Below are 22370 nucleotides of genomic sequence, written 5' to 3' on the forward strand. Positions count from 1 at the left end.
AGTCTACATTTTTGAAGTATATCTAGGTAAACATTTTTACCCAAACTCAAAACTGCTTTCTCAGATGGAGAATAAACAAGGTATTGCTGCTTAACTGCAACCACATTTTGTCCCGAGCTACAGTGCTAAACATTAAAAGTGTTTCGAATGTTCTCAGGCTGTTAGACAGGGGCAATACATACTGATTACTGTCAGCTAAAATGCTCTATTTCCTGTAGGCAATGAGTAGAGCAATGGTAATAAGAGTTATGTCCCTTACCTTGGTAGGCGTGAAATCTCTCTCTGGCTCTAAAGGTGTTGTTGGTAGAGATGGAACATCGTCGGACTCCTCTTCTACATCATCAAGAGACAGAGGGTCTGTACTTTCTGAGTCTATGATAAAATGAAAATATTTGCGAAGATTTTTAATGTGACAACAACTATAACAGACTAAAATAACAATGGAATTCCAATGAATAGAACAGTACTGAGTGAAACTCAAATGGACTTGAAATCCTATTTCAACTTTCGAATAGCTAAAAGCATTTGAGTTACCCACAGACTTTTTTAGTACACATAGTAACGGTAATATGTCACATTTACTATTTCCTATGGAACACAGCTTCTCCCTGCTATCAGCAACAGTGTTTCACTAGAAATGTACCAACATTACAGCATAGTGTTGCTCCATAATACAATTATGCAACCTCATAATATTACTAACCTTCAATATAACCTTAATTTCAGGGAAATGAAGTCCCAGACCTGGGGATGATTCCACAAAGCCATTTCTAACTTAAGTTAAAATTTGAAATAAGATCTCAAAACTTATTTTGGGGTTTCAGAAATTATAATTTTGTACCCCTCATCAATGTTGTATTAAGACAAATGTGTCCAAATTTTGTCCAGTAACAAAAACTAAGCGTCACACAAAGTTTTTAAAACCTTGACTTAAGTCAGAAAGGGCTTTGAGGAATCCGCCCCTGGCCAATGACTTGACACAAATCCATGACTTTAAACCATATCCCTTTTTCATGTAGGTACCTAATAAACTGACTCCAATTCGTAGCTGAACAAGCCAGACTCAGATACTGTACAACCGAGCACTTACCAGAACATCACCAGTGAGTCTGAGAAACCAACTTCGCTTAACAGATGTACCTAATTCATGTATATACATGTAACCAGGATAAATGTAAAACAGACTGCTCCATATACCTAGTCCAGGCTAAAAAACCACTGACTAGCCCAGTCATGTACAGTGAGCATTCCTATAGACAATATACCGTCAACAGTCAACCAGTAGGAGTCTGAGAGTGGGCGGTACCACTGAGGACAGCGGGTGCTGGAGCATGACAGTAGCATGACAAGAGGTGATATACTCAGGAAACTGTCTCTGACAGATAAGTGTCAAATTACAGGTAAGGTGCTTGATTACACATCAACAGGTCAGTTGATTTATGCTGGCACCTATTCTGCTCATCCCCAGTGTTCCTCAGAAGTCACACTTGAGCAACCCTATTGTCATCGAGTACAGAAGAAATCTCCAGGTACATTACACGGCTGATTTATGCCACACTTAAAGCTTACGACCTTCACAAGCTTGGGATCACATGCCTGAATTTCTATCTATTACGTGTAACTCTGACAGCCATAGACGACTGACACAGGCATAATACTGGAGCGATTCTTATACAGGCACTCTGTAATCGATAATGTGTGCGGATTCAAAAGCAGCTCTACGGTCACTGTAGGTGACAACATTAGTTTACATTCGGATGTTCCTCTCTTATCATGTCACTCTCTTGTAGCAACATTCTTAATTTGCAGTATAAATCTTATTTACTTATTTCACTGGAGTTCTATGTCGTACTCAATAATATTTATCTCATACGATAGGAAGAAGTTACATCTTCCATAATCTCAGTTCATCTTTGTACAAGAGGACCTTGAAAGGCTAGCAAATTCAGGAAAAAAGTATTAAGTTCCATAAGATTCTACTGACCAGCATCTCTGAAAGAGCTTTCAGAGCCCACAGTTGACCGTCGCAGTTTATTTCGTCCTTCTTTAAGTTCATCACAGGAAATGGCAAACACTTTGTAGGAGCTGTCAAAAGAAAAAAAAGAACAAAATGGTTAATTTTACCCGCATACCTGGGGAATGTGTTAAGCTATATGTATGTATATGTGGTAAAGTGTGTATGATAATGCCATCAGATGAATGCTTTTGCAGCCACAGAATAAAATGAACTGCATTTTTTCACAAATGTTAGTGGAAGCACAGTATGATAGTAATACTGGTCAAGTGAAGACACACCACAACCATAATCGTTCAACAGTTGATAACACCATATTTCATTATAATAACCAAAATTAATTTGTGAGGAACTCAAACTTTGGTACATTTTCACACAGTACAAGTCATAATGACAAATTCTGGTCAATTTCATACTTCTGACTGCAAACTACCATCTACCCATCCACAACATACCTGTTCCCTTGTTAAATCTGTACAGGTAAGACAGCCAAACGCTGGCAATTCAGTTTGACATTTACCTGTATTACCTGTAATCTAGGACATTACAGGTGGGCTTACCTCACAGGAATGTGTACACATCCTAATTACACAAGAATCCTTCAGAATAACAAATGATCAAATCAAACGATGTCACTGTTGTAAATGATAGTGAAATTATATTGACCTCAACATCTCTTATGAGGAGATATTGCGTTTTATTCTTTTGAGCACAGGCCATAAATTCACAGAAAAATATTTTGGCTTCTGTCAGGGACAAATTTTTTGAGAGTTTACACCTGATCTTTTGGGACAGCATATGGGAAATTGTTGTTTATTTAAGGACCCCAGTTACCATGGTGATACAGGTGCTCCTGTGCATCCAGACTAAGATTGCTTGAGACAGGTAAGGTACCCCTGCTCTGTCTCGCTAACCCTGACCTCTCTGTAGCTGCACCCAGACAACACACATACTGTTACGGCAGACAAATGCTCAGATAAAGGTTAGGCATCTGACGTTTTTACACCGGACAAACTACTTCTACTCAAGTGTCTTCCTCCAACTGCATTTCAAGTGGATGACATCATTTAAAATCCTTGTGAAAAATACCCAGAAATAAGTCTGTTTGTTATTCTTTTTTTTGTCCTTTCACCATTATTTATTTATTTTTTTTTTTTTTTTATTTTCTTTTTTTGGTTTTTTTGCTATTGCATATCAGACAAATATAAGAAATTACATTATTACATACCTAACCAGCACATAAACAATAAAGACTACAACATTTAAGACACATTACAACACAACCTCCTACTAATGCATTTATGCTAATATTTGCTATCCTTGAGTTCAGCCTCTTGTGTACGAAAATTGTTATAACAATCTTCCAAAGCTATCATCTATTCTCCTGAATCGTTTCACACCGTGGAGCCACTAATATTTTCATGATGACAGGCCTTTTACCCAGGGAAGAAAAGGTAACAGTTCATGAAAGTCCATGAATTTCAGTCATGCCAAGCATGAACTAGCTTGGATGGATTGCATTATGTGGAGCTTGGTTTTCATCCCCTTTTAATGCATCACATCAAATATGAAAATAGGCCTTGCAGCTACCTGATAAACCACCAGACATAAAGCTGCAGCTAGATTCAAGTTTAATCTCTCAATCCTCAGGAGGCAATTAACCATGGTGAGAACATCACTTTATCCGCGTAAGCCAGTGATGGTCACCCATATTTCTTCTACCCCTCTACAACACACACGTAAGCAAGAGTATATGAACAGCAAACTGCTTCATATCAATTGCCAAATGCTGTCACCGAGAGTTCAAGTGCAGCTCATGCTGCCTTCCTCTTCAGCTGAACATGGGAAGGTCTGGCAGCAACCTGCAGATGGTTGTGGGTTTCTCCTGGGCTCTGCCTAGTTTTCTCCCACCATAATGCTGGCCGCCAACGTATAAGTGAAATATTCTTAAGTGAGGCGTAAACCACCAATCAGATAAATAAATTAATCAAATCAAATCAAAGACTGACTTACTTGAAGTTGGCATCAGATGGGTCTGTATCCCCCTGGGGATAATATATCACCTCCCGTGTATCTGAATCCGTTTCCTCATCATCAGCATCGTCTCCGTCAACGAGGAGGCTTCGCCGACTCGTCCATTTGTGGTTCAGTCCTGGAGGGTCACTGCCCCGTGAAATGTTGATCGAACGATCAAACTGACAAGGGAAACCAAAGTTCTGGTCAACATCAAGCGGAAGTGGTTTTCCTACTATAGTTGAAGTACACAGGCTTGTTTGTCTGCTGGGACATTATGTATAAAGGCTTAACTTCATAATCTGAATGATGTTTAAACCTGTACTCAAAAATATTACATGCTTTAAAGGTTTACGCGTTAGTAAGAACACAATCTGCAGGAAACCAATGTGATGTAAAATCTCAAAAAAAATTCTGACTGTCCCCAGTTGATACAGCCAGAGCTAGATTTGAAAGTCCAACCTGATACAAATGACATTACAGGGTAATTTTTCACTCATGTACAAGAATTCAGTTAATATTAACAGTAGTATAATATATAGTTTTCTGTTATCCTTCTGTTGACAATTACTTTAATTTTTCTCTGTTTTCTTTTGAATCAAATAGGAATTTGTTTTGAATCTTGTGAAATTTGTTCAAAATGAAATAAAAAAAGTTGACAAACTTGGCTTCTATACATGTAACAATGCTTGACACAAATCATCTTTAAATGAGAAATACATTAAAACTGAGTCCTTCTCTAAGTGGTCTGAAGAATTAATGCCATCAACAAATGTGTCACACAAATAAGTAGAAGTGTCAAAACAAACCAACTTCATCAACAACACGAAAATAGCACAAACAATTCTAATAAATCCATACCATTGTTTGCACAAGCCCAAAATAAACTTAATCATCTCACAGAAAACAGATAATCAGAAAAGCATATCAAATATCAAGCATTCCAGCAAACACTTATGAATACTTAAATTACAATAATACAAAACGTGGGAAATCACATCTACATGTGTCTACCCATAAATCGTTAGCTTCATAAAATATCAAGGAGAGAAAGTCATTTAAAATTTATTATAACATAGCCTTATTACACAACAAACATTTCACAATTAATGTCTAAGAATAAAAATGCAGACTTTCTCAGACGCATTATGAATAAAATTACACAAGACTCTCGAAGTGTGACATTACGGCGATATTACATCCTATGGTCACATGACAGTGACACAACAGGGCAAATTACAACTTTGAACATGTGGTGATAAACATTAAAATGGCAATTATTCCACAATCATAATCTTTTTTTTAAAACCATTATCAAAATGGTTGTGGTGATAATAAAACTCAAAAATAAAGAATTTTTGCAAACAGTGATCATTTGCAGGACTGAAGGGTTGACAAATGACCCACTGTTCCATGAAGTTCCATGAAAAAAAAACAAAAAAAACATGGAATCAAAAAATAAAAAGGACACAAATTTACAACATGGAGAAAATAGTTTGTACAATGAATCATAAAAGAGTACATTTTCCAAGAACACAGACTTAACTACCCCATCACCATAGTAACCACCACTATAATACCTGTACAAATGATATACTCACATCCCCACTACGATCCAGGTTCCGGGGCCCAAATGATAGGGGTAGGAAATCATCATCATCTTCCAGGTTATTTTCATCATCAGCAGTAATGATGGGTAAATTCTGAGGGGTGTAAATAGAGGATGGGGGGAGGAGTAAATAGGCAGCCATGCAGAGTACCAGCCAAACACAGGAGAGCTCATCATACCAGGAGGAGGTAACTCCTACATCAATGTCTCAGCCAATCACTGTACAATATAGCCATATCACAATCACACCACAGCCAACAACATGTTCATCTCTCAACCGTTAAAATTTTACAATTATCTTATATTGCAATTAAACATACATAAAAACATACATAAAAGTAGGTACAAAATTAAAATTAAAACAGATGGTTATTTAATACTAAACTGTTTTTTTAAATCGTAAACAATGAACTCTTTTGCATCTAAACTGTTCATCGTGAACAAAGAAAGCAAAAAACCATACAGCCAAACTCACTACATCTCACCACACCACACCCACCACACCATATCTACCAACATCCAAACACAATATCTACATAAGGCAGGGCTTTTAACACTAGATACTCCCCTTGTTAGATTCCATCTCCACAATGTCAAGGAATATGTGTTCAGTGTATTCTTTCAATACATGACCACAGCAAAATGCCAAGAGATGGTCTATACATTTACCAAAAGCAATGTAGTCTTTGGATGGGAAAGTAAATCAGCCAATGATGTGAGTTATTTGCTTTCCTCCATCCACACTCCAACTAGGAAGAATTTTTTAGGTTGATTATATATACCTCCAGCCAAACCCTGATTCACAGACTCACTGAAGCGGGTTCAGTGTGGCAGGACCAGTGCTTTGGATGTTCGCATGATTCATTGACACTTCACCCGAGCCCACTGGGTGACAATCAACAGTGATGCATCATCACCAGTGGATGTGTTCACATGCATGTACAATCTGCAGGGCCCCCCCAGTGGGCGACAGCCGTCCCTCTAAGAACCAAGTTTAACAGAAAAAGTGGCAAGCTGTACCAGCTGTTGTGATTGAGGTATAACGTTAGGCAGGGTCATTGTTGCGACACAGACATTGTAAGTTGTCTAAAATAAGACCGGATGCTGGATTAATTATTTACCACATGTGAATTCCAGAGCTGGATGTGACTGTGAGGTGAAGGGAATACATCTGAACAGGCTTTTACACAAATCTTGACATTGTGAAAATAGTCTGTTCCCTGTCACCTGACAACTCAAGTGTTCAAGTGCTCAGGAAATTTCCACCTACCGACAACACAGCAGTTTCAAGCTAAGCTATGCAGTTTTTCATGTTTGTATGACAAATCTCAAAGGCATGAAGATGTAGCACTGATGTATTAAAGTCTCATCATCACATCAGAGATAGACAAGCTTCTGACTAAGACCCAAGTTGTTGCTGGTAGTAAGGTGGGTTTCCCAGAGCACCTGTTCTTAACAGGGAAGGCTGACTTCTAAGTTTTCTCTAAATGACAACCTGTAGTTAACATAACAAAGTGCACAATCAAATTTAACCATTGACTCACAAATGTGCTTACCACAGGAGGGGTTTCAGGCTTGGAGATGACTATCGTCTCTCTCCTCAAGGCATCAGCTTCATATGTGAATCTGCGATCTAAAAACACACAATATTACAGAAATAGGCTTGCTGAATTTATTTTGTTTGACTGGTGTTTAAGGATGCATGCAAAAGTGCTCTAAAATGAGTAGTATGGTTATCAGGAAAATGAAGAAAAATATGCCCCAACAATTTGGATCATAATATTTTCTGTCCATCATAAAGATATTTGGAAATGTTGTCATCAATGAACATACTGGGAACACCAAACCAGCTTAGTGCCCACAATTCGAGCTTTCCAAGCCCCCCAAAATTGTTTTCAGATCACCGCTGACATCACCACAACAGGCTAGTTAATTTCCAGACTGACCACTGGGGGCTTACGAAAACTGCAGTTTACGGCCATTTCTACACCCCATGAAGAAAGCTGAGAAGCTTTTTGCTATTTTTCTACCATTTGTATTGCTTAAATTATAATTATGCAACCCATTCCAATAAAAATGGCATCTGATGTAGAAAAGCATGTGTGTACAGCCCCTTATAATTTATTAGTTTAAAACGATATACTGTTTGCAAAAGGGGATTATTTCAATTAATATCTTAGCTGCATGCTGAAACAAGGGGCATAATCTCATCCTTGACTAAGACTGACCATTGGTTGCATCTTTAGCCAGCTCTATGGTCTTCTCTCCATCCAGCATAGATTTTACTGTGATGGCTTGGCTGTCCACCCGCTCTGCCCACTTCCCTCGAGGTTGACCCACGAGAGAACTCTCGCCATTCTTACTGCTCTGGTCAGCAGACATCGGCTTGGCCCACTTGGGCAGGGATCCCACGCTGAAACGGTAGTCCGCCCCAGGGGTAGGTACATTAGGCCCCGACTTCACATCTCTGCTCGGGATTTCATCAATCTTGCCTAAAGCATCCAGTACTTTTTCTGGAGATTTGAAGTCAGAATCTTTGAACACCGGGAAAATTTCACTGGAATCTGTCTGATCAAACACAATCGGCTTGGGCATGATGAAACTTCCTCGTCTGAAATTTGAAGAGAGATAACTGCTCAGATATTTATTTGTACTGAGCTAAAATGAAATCTTTACCTGAAGCGGATAACTCTGTCAAGTTTTGTCTCGTCTCTCATACCTTCTATAATAATAATACACAAAGATGTAGCTGGATATACAATTCAAAACAGAACAATACATGAATAATACATCTTCCTTGATATTAACATTAACCAGACTGACATTTATAAAAGAAAATATTGCGCTTTGAAATATCCAGAAAGGCAAAAGCAGAAACTAATGATTTAGTTGGATTTCATATTGAACCAAAATATAAATGATTTCTATAACATTATTACAAGAGTAAAAATCTAAGTCTCCTTGAAAAATTCATCTTGTTTTTACTTGTGTGAAGATCAAAGGAACCTCAACAGAAGCTGGTGTAATAGACTTAACCACAAACTTAATTAGGCCTTGCATTTTGAAAATGCTCTGCGACAAACCAGAAGCAATCTGTTCGAGGAATCTTTTAATCTAGATCAATGATAACTATCACATTTTGAAGAGTCAGAAGCTCAGTTGATCAATCAGCTAGCACGAAAAAGGACTGACCAGTTGAACCATAAATTAAAAAAGTGGAACTTTACTGACTTGATTTCGTTCTCTGTTGTAGTGGAGAGCTCTTTTGGCATTCTGCCCAATTCTTCCAGCCGGCTCCTCATCTGCTTGGTGAAGTCAGAAGAGAGTCGCCACACAAAGATACACCTGGACAAATATAACAGGTACAGAGAGTAAATTAGATGAAACTACAGATACAGATATATGATCAACACAATTAGTAGATTCTATATCGTATGACCCTCGCTTAACACTAATAACAAAGCATCTCGTCATGACAATATTTTTCTATAATACCATTCAAATTCTTACATATATTACAAAAATAGTACCTCCCACACAGATTATTTGGTTCAAAATACACAAAGATATAACACAAATGCAAATAAACATATTGTTTTCACGTTTCCTTCGTGAAACAGCAATAAAAGAGGACAAAAATCTTTGACACTCCCCCCAAAAATGCTGCTCTCTCTGCATACTGGAGGCAAATCTTTTGCGTTGATAAATCATGTCAAATCATATTTTTTGCATAGAAAGGGAAGTTTTGATACATTTTCTCTCTCAAGAACACAATGAGAGAGTGACTCAAAGCTTCGCCGAGTATTGCCTAATAATCAGCTGTCAATAAAAACAATTGATACTGGTTATTTTTTTTTATCAATATCACCAAAATCATTCCTAAAGAGTCAAAGTGACACAGTTTGTATACACAAGCTTACCCTTCAGCCCCTGTTGTGATGAGATGCTTGAGATCATTTGTGAACTTGACCCCTGTCGCTATTTCAGAGTGACCGAACATGGAGGCTAGGAACTCTCCTGTGTAGAAGTCCAGAATACACAGGTTTTTGTCTGTGGAGCTTGTGGCAGCAAACGAACCAGAGGGATCCAGGTGGACTTTGGTTACAACTCCATCGTCACCTATTGACCCTTTGTAGCACTTCTTTTGTTTGGCTGTTTTTATGTTGTATATTCTTTGTGGGAGAGGGTACAGAAAGAATTTATTTATTGACATAAAACTTGAACTCTTTTATATGAGTTTGTAATGGACAAATTAGTTATTATGAAACTGTTGCACCTCAACTACAAAGCTGTTCTGCAACAAAAAGATATTTGTAGATAATTTTCTTAATATACTGAGAGCACTGATACATGTCAAGTACATATTATTGCATCCCAATTATCAGCTAAACTCATAAATAGTGCATCACAAAAGCCATTATGATCATACCATCTTTCCTTTCTAAACATCAACAACTACCTTGCTACTTCACTTAAAGGTTGCTTTTCCTAATAAGCCTACCGAATACATACAGACCCGGGTGAATTTGAGCAACCCAGTACTAAGACGTATCCAGCAGAATGGAGACACATACCTGATGTTTCTGTCCTGACAAGCCGTGGCTACAAACTTGTGGGTGGGGTCAATGTCCATGTCATACAGAGTTGTCTTCCCTACCAGGTGGTGACTCAAGGAGAACTGGAAACTGGGGCTCTGTAAGTCATAGATACAATATGTCATGGTTTATGCTGATACACAAGACAATGGAAATCTTTTAGAACAATAAGCATGATGACAACACGCATAAATTAAAACTACCAGAGTATCCCTTTAAAACAGAAACGACTGACTTCCCGAGAAATTCAGTACACAAGCCAGTACACAGGATTCACACCTGAATAAAACCAAACTGATCAACACATGAATACTTACCAGGACTGCATTACGAAACAACAGGGACTTGTCAGCTCCACAGCTGAGCATCTTTATGGTGTGGTCAGTCTCCGTGAATTTGACCGCACTGATAGAGGAGGAGTGGTCATCTAGAGTCTGGATTAAGCCATAGTCCTGCTCTACATCAAACACGTGGACTAGTCTGTCCCTGCTGGTGGAGGCCAGGAGGCGGGGACCTGCAGGTGGATGGAGTGAGATTAGTGTCAGTTAACAATGACAGAGGGCAGAAGGCAGGGACCTGCAGGAGGATGGAGTGAGATTAGTGTCAATCAACAATGCCGGAGGCCAGAAGGCAGGGACTTGCAGGTGGGTGGAGTGAGATTAGTGTCAATCAACAATGTGAGTTAGTCTGGTGGTTAACAATGATGGAGGCCAGAAGGTGGGAGACCTGCAGGTGGGTGGAGTGAGATTAGTGTCAGTCAATAATGTCAGTTCGAGTCTAGTGGTTAACAATGACGGAGGCCAGAAGGTGGAGACATGCAGGTGGGTTGAGTGAAATTAGTGTCAGTCAACATTCTGAGTTAGAGTCTGGTGGTTAACAATGATGGAGACCAGAAGGCGGGACATGCAGGTGGGTGGAGTGAGATTAGTGTCAATCAACAATGTGAGTTAGAGTCTGGTGGTTAACAATGATGGAGGCCAGAAGGCAGGAACCTGCAGGTGGGTGGAGTGAGATTAGTGTCAGTCAATAATGTCAGTTCGAGTCTAGTGGTTAACAATGACGGAGGCCAGAAGGCTGGAACCTGCAGGTGGGGGAAGTGAGATTAGTGTCAATCAACAATGTGAGTTAGAGTCTGGTGGTTAACAATGGCGGAGGCCAGAAGGAGGGAACCTGCAGTGGGTGGAGTGAGATTAGTGTCAGTCAATAATGTCAGTTCGAGTCTAGTGGTTAACAATGACGGAGGCCAGAAGGCGGGAACCTACAGTGGAGGAAGTGAGATTAGTGTCAATCAGCAATGTGAGTTAGAGTCTAGTGGTTAACAATGACGGAGGCCAGAAGGCGGGAACCTGCAGGTGGGTGGAGTGAGATTAGTGTCAGTCAATAATGTCAGTTCGAGTCTAGTGGTTAACAATGACGGAGGCCAGAAGGCGGGAACCTGCAGGTGGGGGAAGTGAGATTAGTGTCAATCAACAATGTGAGTTAGAGTCTGGTGGTTAACAATGGCGGAGGCCAGAAGGAGGGAACCTGCAGTGGGTGGAGTGAAATTAGTGTCAGTCAATAATGTCAGTTCGAGTCTAGTGGTTAACAATGACGGAGGCCAGAAGGCGGGAACCTGCAGTGGAGGAAGTGAGATTAGTGTCAATCAGCAATGTGAGTTAGAGTCTAGTGGTTAACAATGACGGAGGCCAGAAGGAGGGAACCTGCAGGTGGGTGGAGTGAGATTAGTGTCAGTCAATAATGTCAGTTCGAGTCTAGTGGTTAACAATGACGGAGGCCAGAAGGCGGGAACCTGCAGGTGGGGGAAGTGAGATTAGTGTCAATCAACAATATGAGTTAGAGTCTGGTGGTTAACAATGGCGGAGGCCAGAAGGAGGGAACCTGCAGTGGGTGGAGTGAGATTAGTGTCAGTCAATAATGTCAGTTCGAGTCTAGTGGTTAACAATGATGGAGGCCAGAAGGCGGGAACCTGCAGTGGGGGAAGTGAGATTAGTGTCAATCAGCAATGTGAGTTAGAGTCTAGTGGTTAACAATGACGGAGGACAGAAGGAGGGAACCTGCAGTGGGTGGAGTGAGATTAGTGTCGGTCAACAATGTGAGTTAGTCTGGTGGTTAACAATGATGGAGGCCAGAAGGCAGGGACATGCAGGTGGGTGGAGTGAGATTAGTGTCAGTCAATAATGTCAGTTCGAGTCTAGTGGTTAACAATGACGGAGGCCAGAAGGCGGGAACCTGCAGGTGGGGAAGTGAGATTAGTGTCAATCAACAATGTGAGTTAGAGTCTGGTGGTTAACAATGGCGGAGGCCAGAAGGAGGGAACCTGCAGTGGGTGGAGTGAAATTAGTGTCAGTCAATAATGTCAGTTCGAGTCTAGTGGTTAACAATGACGGAGGCCAGAAGGCGGGAACCTGCAGTGGAGGAAGTGAGATTAGTGTCAATCAGCAATGTGAGTTAGAGTCTAGTGGTTAACAATGGCGGAGGCCAGAAGGAGGGAACCTGCAGTGGGTGGAGTGAGATTAGTGTCAGTCAATAATGTCAGTTCGAGTCTAGTGGTTAACAATGACGGAGGCCAGAAGGCGGGAACCTGCAGTGGGGGAAGTGAGATTAGTGTCAATCAGCAATGTGAGTTAGATTAGAGTCTAGTGGTTAACAATGACGGAGGCCAGAAGGAGGGAACCTGCAGTGGGTGGAGTGAGATTAGTGTCGGTCAACAATGTGAGTTAGTCTGGTGGTTAACAATGATGGAGGCCAGAAGGCAGGGACATGCAGGTGGGTGGAGTGAGATTAGTGTCAATCAACAATGTGAGTTAGTCTGGTGGTTACCAATGATGAAGGCCAGAAGGCAGAGGACCTGCAGATGGTTGGAGTAAGATTAGTGTCAGTCAATAATGTCAGTTCGACTCTAGTGGTTAAAATGACGGAGGCCAGAAGGCGGGAACCTGCAGTGGGTGGAGTGAGATTAGTGTCAATCAACAATGTGAGTTAGTCTGGTGGTTACAATGATGGAGGCCAGAAGGCAGGAACCTGCAGGTGAGTGGAGTTAGGATTAGTGTCAGTCAATAATGTCAGTTAGTCTGATGGTTAACAATGATGGAGGCCAGAAGGTGGAGGACATGCAGGTGGGTGGAGCGAGATTAGTGTCAATCAACAATGTGAGTTAGTCCTGGTGGTTAACAATGATGGAGGGGAAAAGCGGGGACATGCAGGTGGGTGTAGTGAGATTAGTGTCAGTTAACAATTTGAGTTAGAGTCTGCCGGTTAACAATGATGGAAGCCAGAAGGCGGGGGACATGCAGGTGGGTTAAGTGAGATTAGTGTCAATCAACAATGTGAGTTAGTCTGCCGGTTAACAATGATGGAAGCCAGAAGGCGGGGGACATGCAGGTGGGGGGAGTGAGATTAGTGTCCAATCAGCAATGTGAGTTAGTCTGGTGGTTAACAATGATGGAAGCCAGAAGGCAGGAAACTGCAGGTGGGTGGAGTGAGATTAGTGTCAATCAACAATGTGAGTTAGTCTGGTGGTTAACAATGATGGAGGCCAGAAGGCAGGAACCTGCAGGTGGGGGGAGTGGTTAACAATGATGGAAGCCAGAAGGCAGGAACCTGCAGGTGGGTGGAGTGAGATTAGTGTCAATCAACAATGTGAGTTAGAGTCTGGTGGTTAACAATGATGGACAGCCAGAAGGCAGGGACATGCAGGTGGGTGGAGTGAGATTAGTGTCCGCTCAACAATGTGAGTTAGTCTGGTGGTTAACAATGATGGAGGCCAGAAGGCAGGGACATGCAGGTGGGGGGAGTGAGATTAGTGTCGCTCAACAATGTGAGTTACTCTGGTGGTTAACAATGATGGCGGCCAGAAGGTGGGGGACATGCAGGTGGGTGGAGTGAGATTAGTGTCAGTTAACAATTTGAGTTAGAGTCTGCCGGTTAACAATGATGGAGGCCAGAGATTAGTGTCAGTTAACATTGTGGGGTGAGAATGATGACTATGTTGACCAGAGTCAGAATACTAACCACCTAACATGAAATCAAAATGTTAACCATACATGAAAACTAGTCAGGTGGTGGATAATGTCAGCTACAGTCAGGAGTCTGAATGTTGGCCATGGCAACCCGAGTCAATCTTTTAACCAAGCCAACTTCAGTAAGGAATGAATGAATGAATGATTATGGCTTAACGCCATATCGGCAATATTTCGGCCATACAGTGACGAACTTCAGCAAGGATGTCAACTGTATCAACCAGTCACATAGAATAGAAACTATGTAAACTAAGGTTAAACTTCTAGCCAGGTCAACATTCTAAGCTCTTTGTATTCACACTGCAGACTTAAGTATTCACAACACGGTACAAATTTCGATATGAACAGCCTGACAACCTATGCAATGTACAGTTTCAGACTGATGTCAAAAGAAATATTACTCAAAATTCTCCTATACTTATATTTAAAACAATATGACTGTTGATACCCAATGACTGTGTAAGTAAGTCAAGCAGACCACAACAACGGACATCAAACTTTCAAGCCACTGAAAAAAAGAGGCTATGGAGACTTATAAAATGGCAGATAAACAAAAGTGAGAAATTTTCTAACCTGAAGGGAAATTTGAGTATTCCAGGGACAGAACTTCCCCATCATGAGCCTCAACAATACTGATCTCTTCCATGAACTGAAGATCGTGTATCCTAGGCAACAGAACAGTAAACAGGTTTAAAGGAATTGTAAAATGTAATTTTATCACTAAAAATGGAAGCATTAAAATAATAAGTTTAATCTGTTAGTTATATTTTCAAACATTTCCTCCTTTTACACACCAGGAAGACAAGTTATCAGCTATACTGCTTACCCTAAATTCTCAACAATTTCTACCTCAGACATAGTACATGTTTTGGCATATTAGAAAACTGTTACTTAATCTGGACATGTTACTTTATCATTTCTCTAATTCATGTGTGTCCGTACCTGAACAATAGATTTCAGTCTTTAAATATTACGAATGAATTTATTCTGTTTTTTCAAATTGCATCAAAAGTTATACTTTACAGCTGAAATTTGTTGAAAAATTCATACAATGTGAGGTGAGAATAGACAAGATTACGAGTTCTACATTTATTAACTGAATTATTTGGAACACTCTTACACAGTGTTTAATTTGAAGAAGACGGAACCTATCAGTTATTCGATGTTGAGCATCAGCTGGTGTTACCTTATATTGCCGAGTCTGTCTCCAGAGGCTAGGTGTTGGCCGTCAGGGCTTACTTTGATCGCCCTCACACCATTCTTCCCATCATAGTTTGTGTCAGTCTTATCCTTTGTGCCAGCTGGAAAACATTCAAACATATTTTGCTTTTGAGGCACATGCTTCTGCAAATTATTCATTTAGGAATCTACTTTTATTTCTCAGTAAATTTTATGGATGTTCCTAAATCATGTCTGTTTAGTCATTATTTTCTGTTGTTTTACAAGCTCTATCAACTAAATCCCTTTGTTCTTTCCATTTATTCTGAATGCAGTTTATTACAAAAGATAGCTGGGTATCTTGCAATGAAGCTTCAACTAAGACTAGAAATTTACCTGGGTTGTAATTAACATCACAGAGATTGGCGAATGTAGGGTCTACATACAAGATCTTTAGAACCTCCTGAAAAGCAAAAAAGGTAAGCTTAACAAAATTTTGGAAAATGAAAAATTTTCTGGTATCTTTGTCACCATTTATCTTTAGCAACATTATTTAAACAATATAAAACCAAATGGGTTTGGTTTAAATAACTTCAATTTTACTGACAGCTTTTATTTGCTGACATTAGATTCTAGTGGACAACACCTCAAAGGTGAAGGAAACTGGAGAGTGTGCAGCAGAGCACATGGAAAACCTCCTGAGGTCGAGCTAGTACTTGATTGAAACACGACACATGCCATTGGTTAGGAAAGGGCTAGTCCCATTTTAGGACTACATATTAGATGACAGGCAGCAGGGCCTAGAATCTTAGGTACCCACTAAAGTGTGCAAGACGTGGGCTAGCGGCATGCCACAGAGAATTCTCACACTGTGATGCTATGCTTAACAAAGCTTACATGACTGTAGATATTATGCTTGTAGGTTGTGTTCTCTGTCATGTGAGGATCCAAATTCCACACACGTATTGTGTCATCGCTGGAACACGTCAGAAAAGATCCGAGGGGAGTAAGGGGGTTTGACCTTCACCTAACCTTGGGTATGTCTGCAAACGTAGAACATGGTGATTTAATATTTAATCACAAATCTATTACATGGATATCAAATAACTGTACAGTACTTGTTTATTTAAAAATATTTCAGTTATACGACAGCAATCAAATTTATGCGTGAAGATAACCGCAGAGGTGGACTTGAGCTTGCGACATCAATGGTCAGTGACTAATTGGCTGTGGTAAGGCAAACACATTAAGCAAAACCAACAGGTGGCCCCAGTACTGATTTACAAGACAAAATAGGCATATACACACTCGGCCATAAAAAATACATTTTTTACCGCCAAGAACTTGTTATAATGAAAATTTTTGCTGTATTTAAATTTTATTTAAGTTTTATGCAGTATTCAAGGTCAGCCAGCACTACGGGATGCAGTGCAGTTTAACTACCCAATGCACTGTCCAACCTAAAGCCAATGAAGTGCATATGTGCATATAACCTTCGGCAATTCCTCTGTAGCCACGAGCACAAGATATGATGAATCAATATATAAATCTTTAGCCACACACACTGGCTGTTAGAAAATATTTACAGACAAATACATCTATTTATTTATTTATTTACTTAAGACAAGTGTTGTGCCATACATCAGAGCCAGACATGCTAGAGAGCAGAGAAATGCTAACCAATGCACCTTGCTAACTGAAGTACATGATGAATCGTCAATGACGAGATAAGCAAATTCTCTTCTCGGTATTCTCCAGGGCCTATAGAATGACTTACCTCTATACCCCATATACACGAACTGTGGAAGAGAAAGGACCAGGCTTTGCCCACTTTATTAAGGTCCCTCACATCCCATATATATAAGCTGTGGTCGTTGTACACACAGGTTATCTGTAAATATAGGCAGTCAAAAACCATATCAACACAAACCAAATGAGGAGATCCCCAGTGACCGATGGGTTGTAGGACATTTTCATAAAGTAAACAAAGAATTAAATTAAACACGGGCAGAAGCACCGGCATAAATTCACATTGGTATAATATTCGCATTCAACTCACATCACATTCATATCTCTTAGAAGAATGCCAATAAAATTAATCAAAACTTTTATACAATTGTGATTATCCAAGATCTGTTCATACGTTTTGAGCAGGTAATATATTAAGGTGTGATGCCCTATAACACTTCTTGATTGGCATCCCTAAGCATTACCAGTTGGAAGCTGTTGATATTTCCCATTTTGCTTTAATCTTCAAAACCCAAAAACCAAAATAACTATTCACCTGACAAAATGAAATGTGACAAACTTTAACTTACCTTTTTGTTGGTGATGTCTGTGACTAAGGCTATTGTATCTGGGAACTTGGCATTTTCTTTATTACTGACCATGTGACTGTGGAGAAACCATCAAAACAAGGTGCTTCAGTTATATAAGCACTCAAACTACGTAAAAGAAATACAGCCTGTTGTCCTGTCCACATAATACTGCCATGAGCCTGTTGTACATAGTAACAAATAATGTCCTTCTCCTCGCTTATCACTACAGGAAACAGAGGTGAAACTTTATAAAAGCAGGAGTATATAATATTCATACAGAATATCTGTTCTCCTCTGAACCTCAGGAATGTTGATGACCAAGCTTGTTTTACCAGAGCTAATTACGTGTAGCACTCCCATCCTTTTAAGCAAAACCCACTTTTTGCTTCATACATTACTAGTACATGAACAAAGACACATGCATCATGTTATGTTTTCCAGTGCCAAGTTAGTCACAAATGTGCTGATACACTCTAGTACGAAAACATACACTTTGAAAACAAGTATTAACGAAGCAGATAATAATAACAATAATAATAATAATGGTACTTTATTTTCTGAGGGAGATCAATCAGTTACAAAACCAATCTTTTCGAGTCCCTCTTGCATACACACATTCACACTAATGTCATTTACATGTATATACAGCATATATAAAATATAGATGAACAGGGTATAGGATGACCAAAGACTATATACAATTTAGTGAATCATAAATTATAACATATTCAATCAAAAGTAGATGTATATCTTATTTTAAGGTAACATGGAAATCCTTTCTACTGTATTCAGTATTATATCACTGACTGTCAATTCAACAAGCAATCAAAATATTTAACATTTAACCTTTTTTAAGACCTGTTCCATCAAAATCAAAAAATGAGGATCTTTGTTTTAATTTTTATACCATAACCAATCTCCTATGATTTACCTGGGACTCGTTGCTGCTGATATATCTACACCTAAGGCATGAGGCTTGGGTAATGTTGTGACAAAATGGAGGGAGTTGCAACTAAACACTCGAACTATACCACCGGAACAACCAATGAAAATGTGGTCCTCTCCTACAGAAATACAGTTGGCACTAGTCGTCTGAAATAAACAAGACCACATACTAGAATTTATCTCTTTGTTTATTTGAGTTCGGTTTCAAGGTGTATTCAAAAGAAATGCATCCATACACTTCCCATCCAAGGTTTATAGCCACAGCTGAACTGTAGATCTTCATCCTTCTCAACCACTAAAGCCTTTTTTTCAGTGGATTTATGCATATAATTATTATGAAAATGATGCTAATAATGATTTGTTTGTGTCATTAAAGATGTAAGCTACATAAAACTGTGCAAAGTATTTCTCTACACCCCATAGTTCTCTCAGCATGTTTCAAAGGTGGTTGAAAAGGTTGAAGATTAGATCATAAAACACAACTTCAGTGTTCAAGGCTTGTAGATTTCATGAAGACCATTACTTTAGATGCATGGGCTAATGAAGGCAACACATCATGTTCATTTAAGATTTCAAATGTATGTAATTCTATTTTTTTTCTTAGATTTCAACATTTCACAAGTACATCTTCTAAGCTAAATATTTCATGTTATCTTATATTTAGGAGGCTAAAAAAGGGAAACCATAAAAATATGATTTTCTATTATTTCATCTTGGTAAGAACACAAGAAATCTGTTTTGCCATTAACAACTATGTTTCATATTAACATTTTAACACTACATCTCTGTAAGACTTGACTTCTTCACCCATGACTGGCTGTTTCTTGACGTACCCTTAGCTCCACCCACTTGCTGAGGTAGCGCTTACTGTCCAGTTCGCACAGTAATCCGGACTGGGTGATACAGAACGTACTGCCCGCAGTCGAGCCACGTCCACAAGCAACATCACAGAAAAAGTTGTTTTTTTGATCCTCTAATATTCCATTCCTCCCTAATAGCGGAACAGTCTCGTTAACCTGAGTAAATGACAGAGATAGAGAGAATTCTAATTATTTATTTACCTTTTTGTATAAGGTGTATAAGGTCATACTCAAAGCAGTTTTCAGACGTAAAAAAACAAAAACAAAAATATTATTGCAATAATTATGTATGCAAGAATGTGCATGCATAAAAGAAATCCCACAGACCATGTTAGGAGGTAGAAACTAATGGTTAATGCAGAACAAATTGGCATGTGACAGAATTGAACCCTAAATTCATGACTCACAGACCAACAAATTTCAGCACACTAAATTCACAATAAATACTGTTACTTATAGGTTAATTTTAAAAACACTATGTACTAACAGGTCCAAACCGATATTTATTTCTTTTTTGAGGTTCCATATCTCACCTTGGATTTATGGTTCTCGAGATACCAAAACTTGACATGTCTGTTCCCCACAGTAACGAAATAGCTGCCATCTTCTGAGAACGCTACAGCATTTACCTGTGAAGGTAAAGACAGATTTATGAACTATACAGCACTTTAGCAAGTGACAGTACTATGTAAGTAATAGATGACAGGGGTGAATAACCTTGGTAAAAGCAAATATAGGTATGCAGTACTGTACAATGTACACGGCATTGTAGTCACAATTACCACACACAACACCTGTGCACAAGGCTAACAGATAATATCATCTAATCTGACAGATTTTTAGCATTTTGAGTTCTTTATTAAGATTTGGAGCAGCAGAATACAGAAGTCAGTGTACAGCCACTGTCAGCTTAACCTAGGCTTATGTATAAGGAGACAGAGAACCAGATGGGCTTCTGTTATGAGATATACACACCTAACAGTCACCTCATGCCCCCATGTAAACCTGTTTGTCCTCTCTATACGCAAGCCTCTCATAGCACAAAACAATTACACGTTTATATAAAAAATATGTTATTTATTAGAATGAAAAACCAATCCTACGTCTCCAACTACTTCAAGTAGCTGAAGAATGTTTATAAATTGTGTGGGGTTTTTTCTGTACCCTTCTTTAACTGATGAAGTATGCAAACAGGTGACTAGTATAAATTTCTACACGGACAATGCATAATGCTCAGTGCGACTGAGTGAAGAATATTCACTTAAATGTCCTTTGGGCAGTGAATCCGACCCCAAAATATTCTTTGCACAATAAGACAGTATAAGATTTAAATAATCTCAAGGTATACTGAACAGTAGTAAAGCAGTTTACATCAAGATTAAGAGATGGTTTAACAGACCATACAAGGTTACAAGACTACTGAGAAAAAATTTGAACCCCCCCCCCTCCCCAAAAAGACTATTTCATTCTTTTGTCACACATTAAAACTATAGTATACAATAATGTGAATAAGAAAACCCTAGCTTACAAACTCTGATAAAGTTAATGATAATAAAAAGTACATATATCTCTAAGATTATTTCTTGGCAAAAAAGACAGTTACGTTATAAATTAATGTCAACTGTCACTGTTTAAAGCAATTCAAGTGAAATACTGAAAAATACCTGGCCATCAATGTTTTTCATCTGCCATGCCCAATGCTCTCTCTCTCTCTCTCTGTATATATATATATATATATATATATATATATATATATATATATATATATATATCTGTACAAATGTTATTCTAGGCTTTGCACACTTTTACATATATGGACACACATGTACATAAATACTGCAAAATGGTCACTTTACAAGAAGGCACTGCTGCTTCATTTCCATGTTTAATTACCTCCATACTCAAGAACATTTCACTCAACTGACAGTCATTAGTCTCATTGATGGAGAAAGCAAAACAGAATCTAAAGTAAACCACTACCCTTGGCCAGGTACAACCTGACAACCGTCTAGACTTTAACCTGCAACCTTGCCAGTAAACATTTGCCTTTCCTCACAGAACCGCACCATCACATAATCATACTGCCCACCATCACTGGTAACATAACACAGTGACCCATGTGTGACCATGTTGTACGTGTAGATGTTGTGCACTGTTGTGCATTTGCTAGATTACTGCACTGATTAAATTCATTATTAGTTGCTCATTACAAGAAAAAAAACCCTATGCTGGTAAAAACATGACACACACATTGTAATTTCCTGAACATTGTAACGCCAATTAATATTAAATGGAAAAATGCTTTTAAGAGTTAAGCATTAAATGTTTTAATGTGACCTGACCCAGAAAATAATAAACTTCAAAAAACCAAATTATTTTGGTGTTGAAACGGCAGCTGTGCTTGGTTTTTCTACAACATACCCTAGTACATATAAAAACCTTACAACTTACCTTACTCGATACTTTGTTTGATTTGACTTTACTGTTTGTTTTCCAATTCCACACGTTCACCATCATGTCATGTTGAGAGCCCACCGACACAATGTACTTCAGGTTGGGAGAGAAGACCTACAGAATACATATCAAAGGCATATGAATGGAAGACTCAAGTACGATCTGCACAAAAGGTCCAAATCCAAGTAGATCACATTGCTTTCTTCTGTGACATTGCAGTTCTTCTCAACTACATGTGCTTTACGATCACACATATACAAATAGGTGTGACGTAATAAAGGAAAGAACAAAAAAGTTCATAGTTGAGACCGTTTTGTTACACGTAGGAAGGAGTTTTACGCGTTCCCCAATGGATAGCAAGATTACAGTTTGAAAACTCTCAACG

General features: G+C 39.0%; 1 protein-coding gene across 1 annotated transcript in view; it reads right to left on the minus strand.

Annotated features, from left to right (window-relative positions):
- LOC135469273 (WD repeat-containing protein 62-like) overlaps positions 1-22370 on the minus strand; it is a 76570-nt gene that overhangs the window by 27112 nt on the left and 27088 nt on the right. Inside the window, 21 exon segments of the mRNA XM_064747888.1 lie at positions 260-372; positions 1985-2085; positions 4028-4209; positions 5629-5730; positions 7193-7269; positions 7865-8247; positions 8868-8981; positions 9557-9808; positions 10211-10329; positions 10549-10745; positions 14824-14915; positions 15437-15551; positions 15805-15871; positions 16306-16409; positions 16412-16451; positions 17186-17299; positions 17727-17802; positions 18658-18818; positions 19505-19687; positions 20065-20160; positions 21983-22099. Coding sequence (XP_064603958.1) covers positions 260-372; positions 1985-2085; positions 4028-4209; positions 5629-5730; positions 7193-7269; positions 7865-8247; positions 8868-8981; positions 9557-9808; positions 10211-10329; positions 10549-10745; positions 14824-14915; positions 15437-15551; positions 15805-15871; positions 16306-16409; positions 16412-16451; positions 17186-17299; positions 17727-17802; positions 18658-18818; positions 19505-19687; positions 20065-20160; positions 21983-22099 — 2805 coding nt within the window.

The sequence above is a fragment of the Liolophura sinensis genome, chromosome 6 (genome assembly GCF_032854445.1).
Source record: "Liolophura sinensis isolate JHLJ2023 chromosome 6, CUHK_Ljap_v2, whole genome shotgun sequence".
Classification (NCBI taxonomy): domain Eukaryota; kingdom Metazoa; phylum Mollusca; class Polyplacophora; order Chitonida; family Chitonidae; genus Liolophura; species Liolophura sinensis.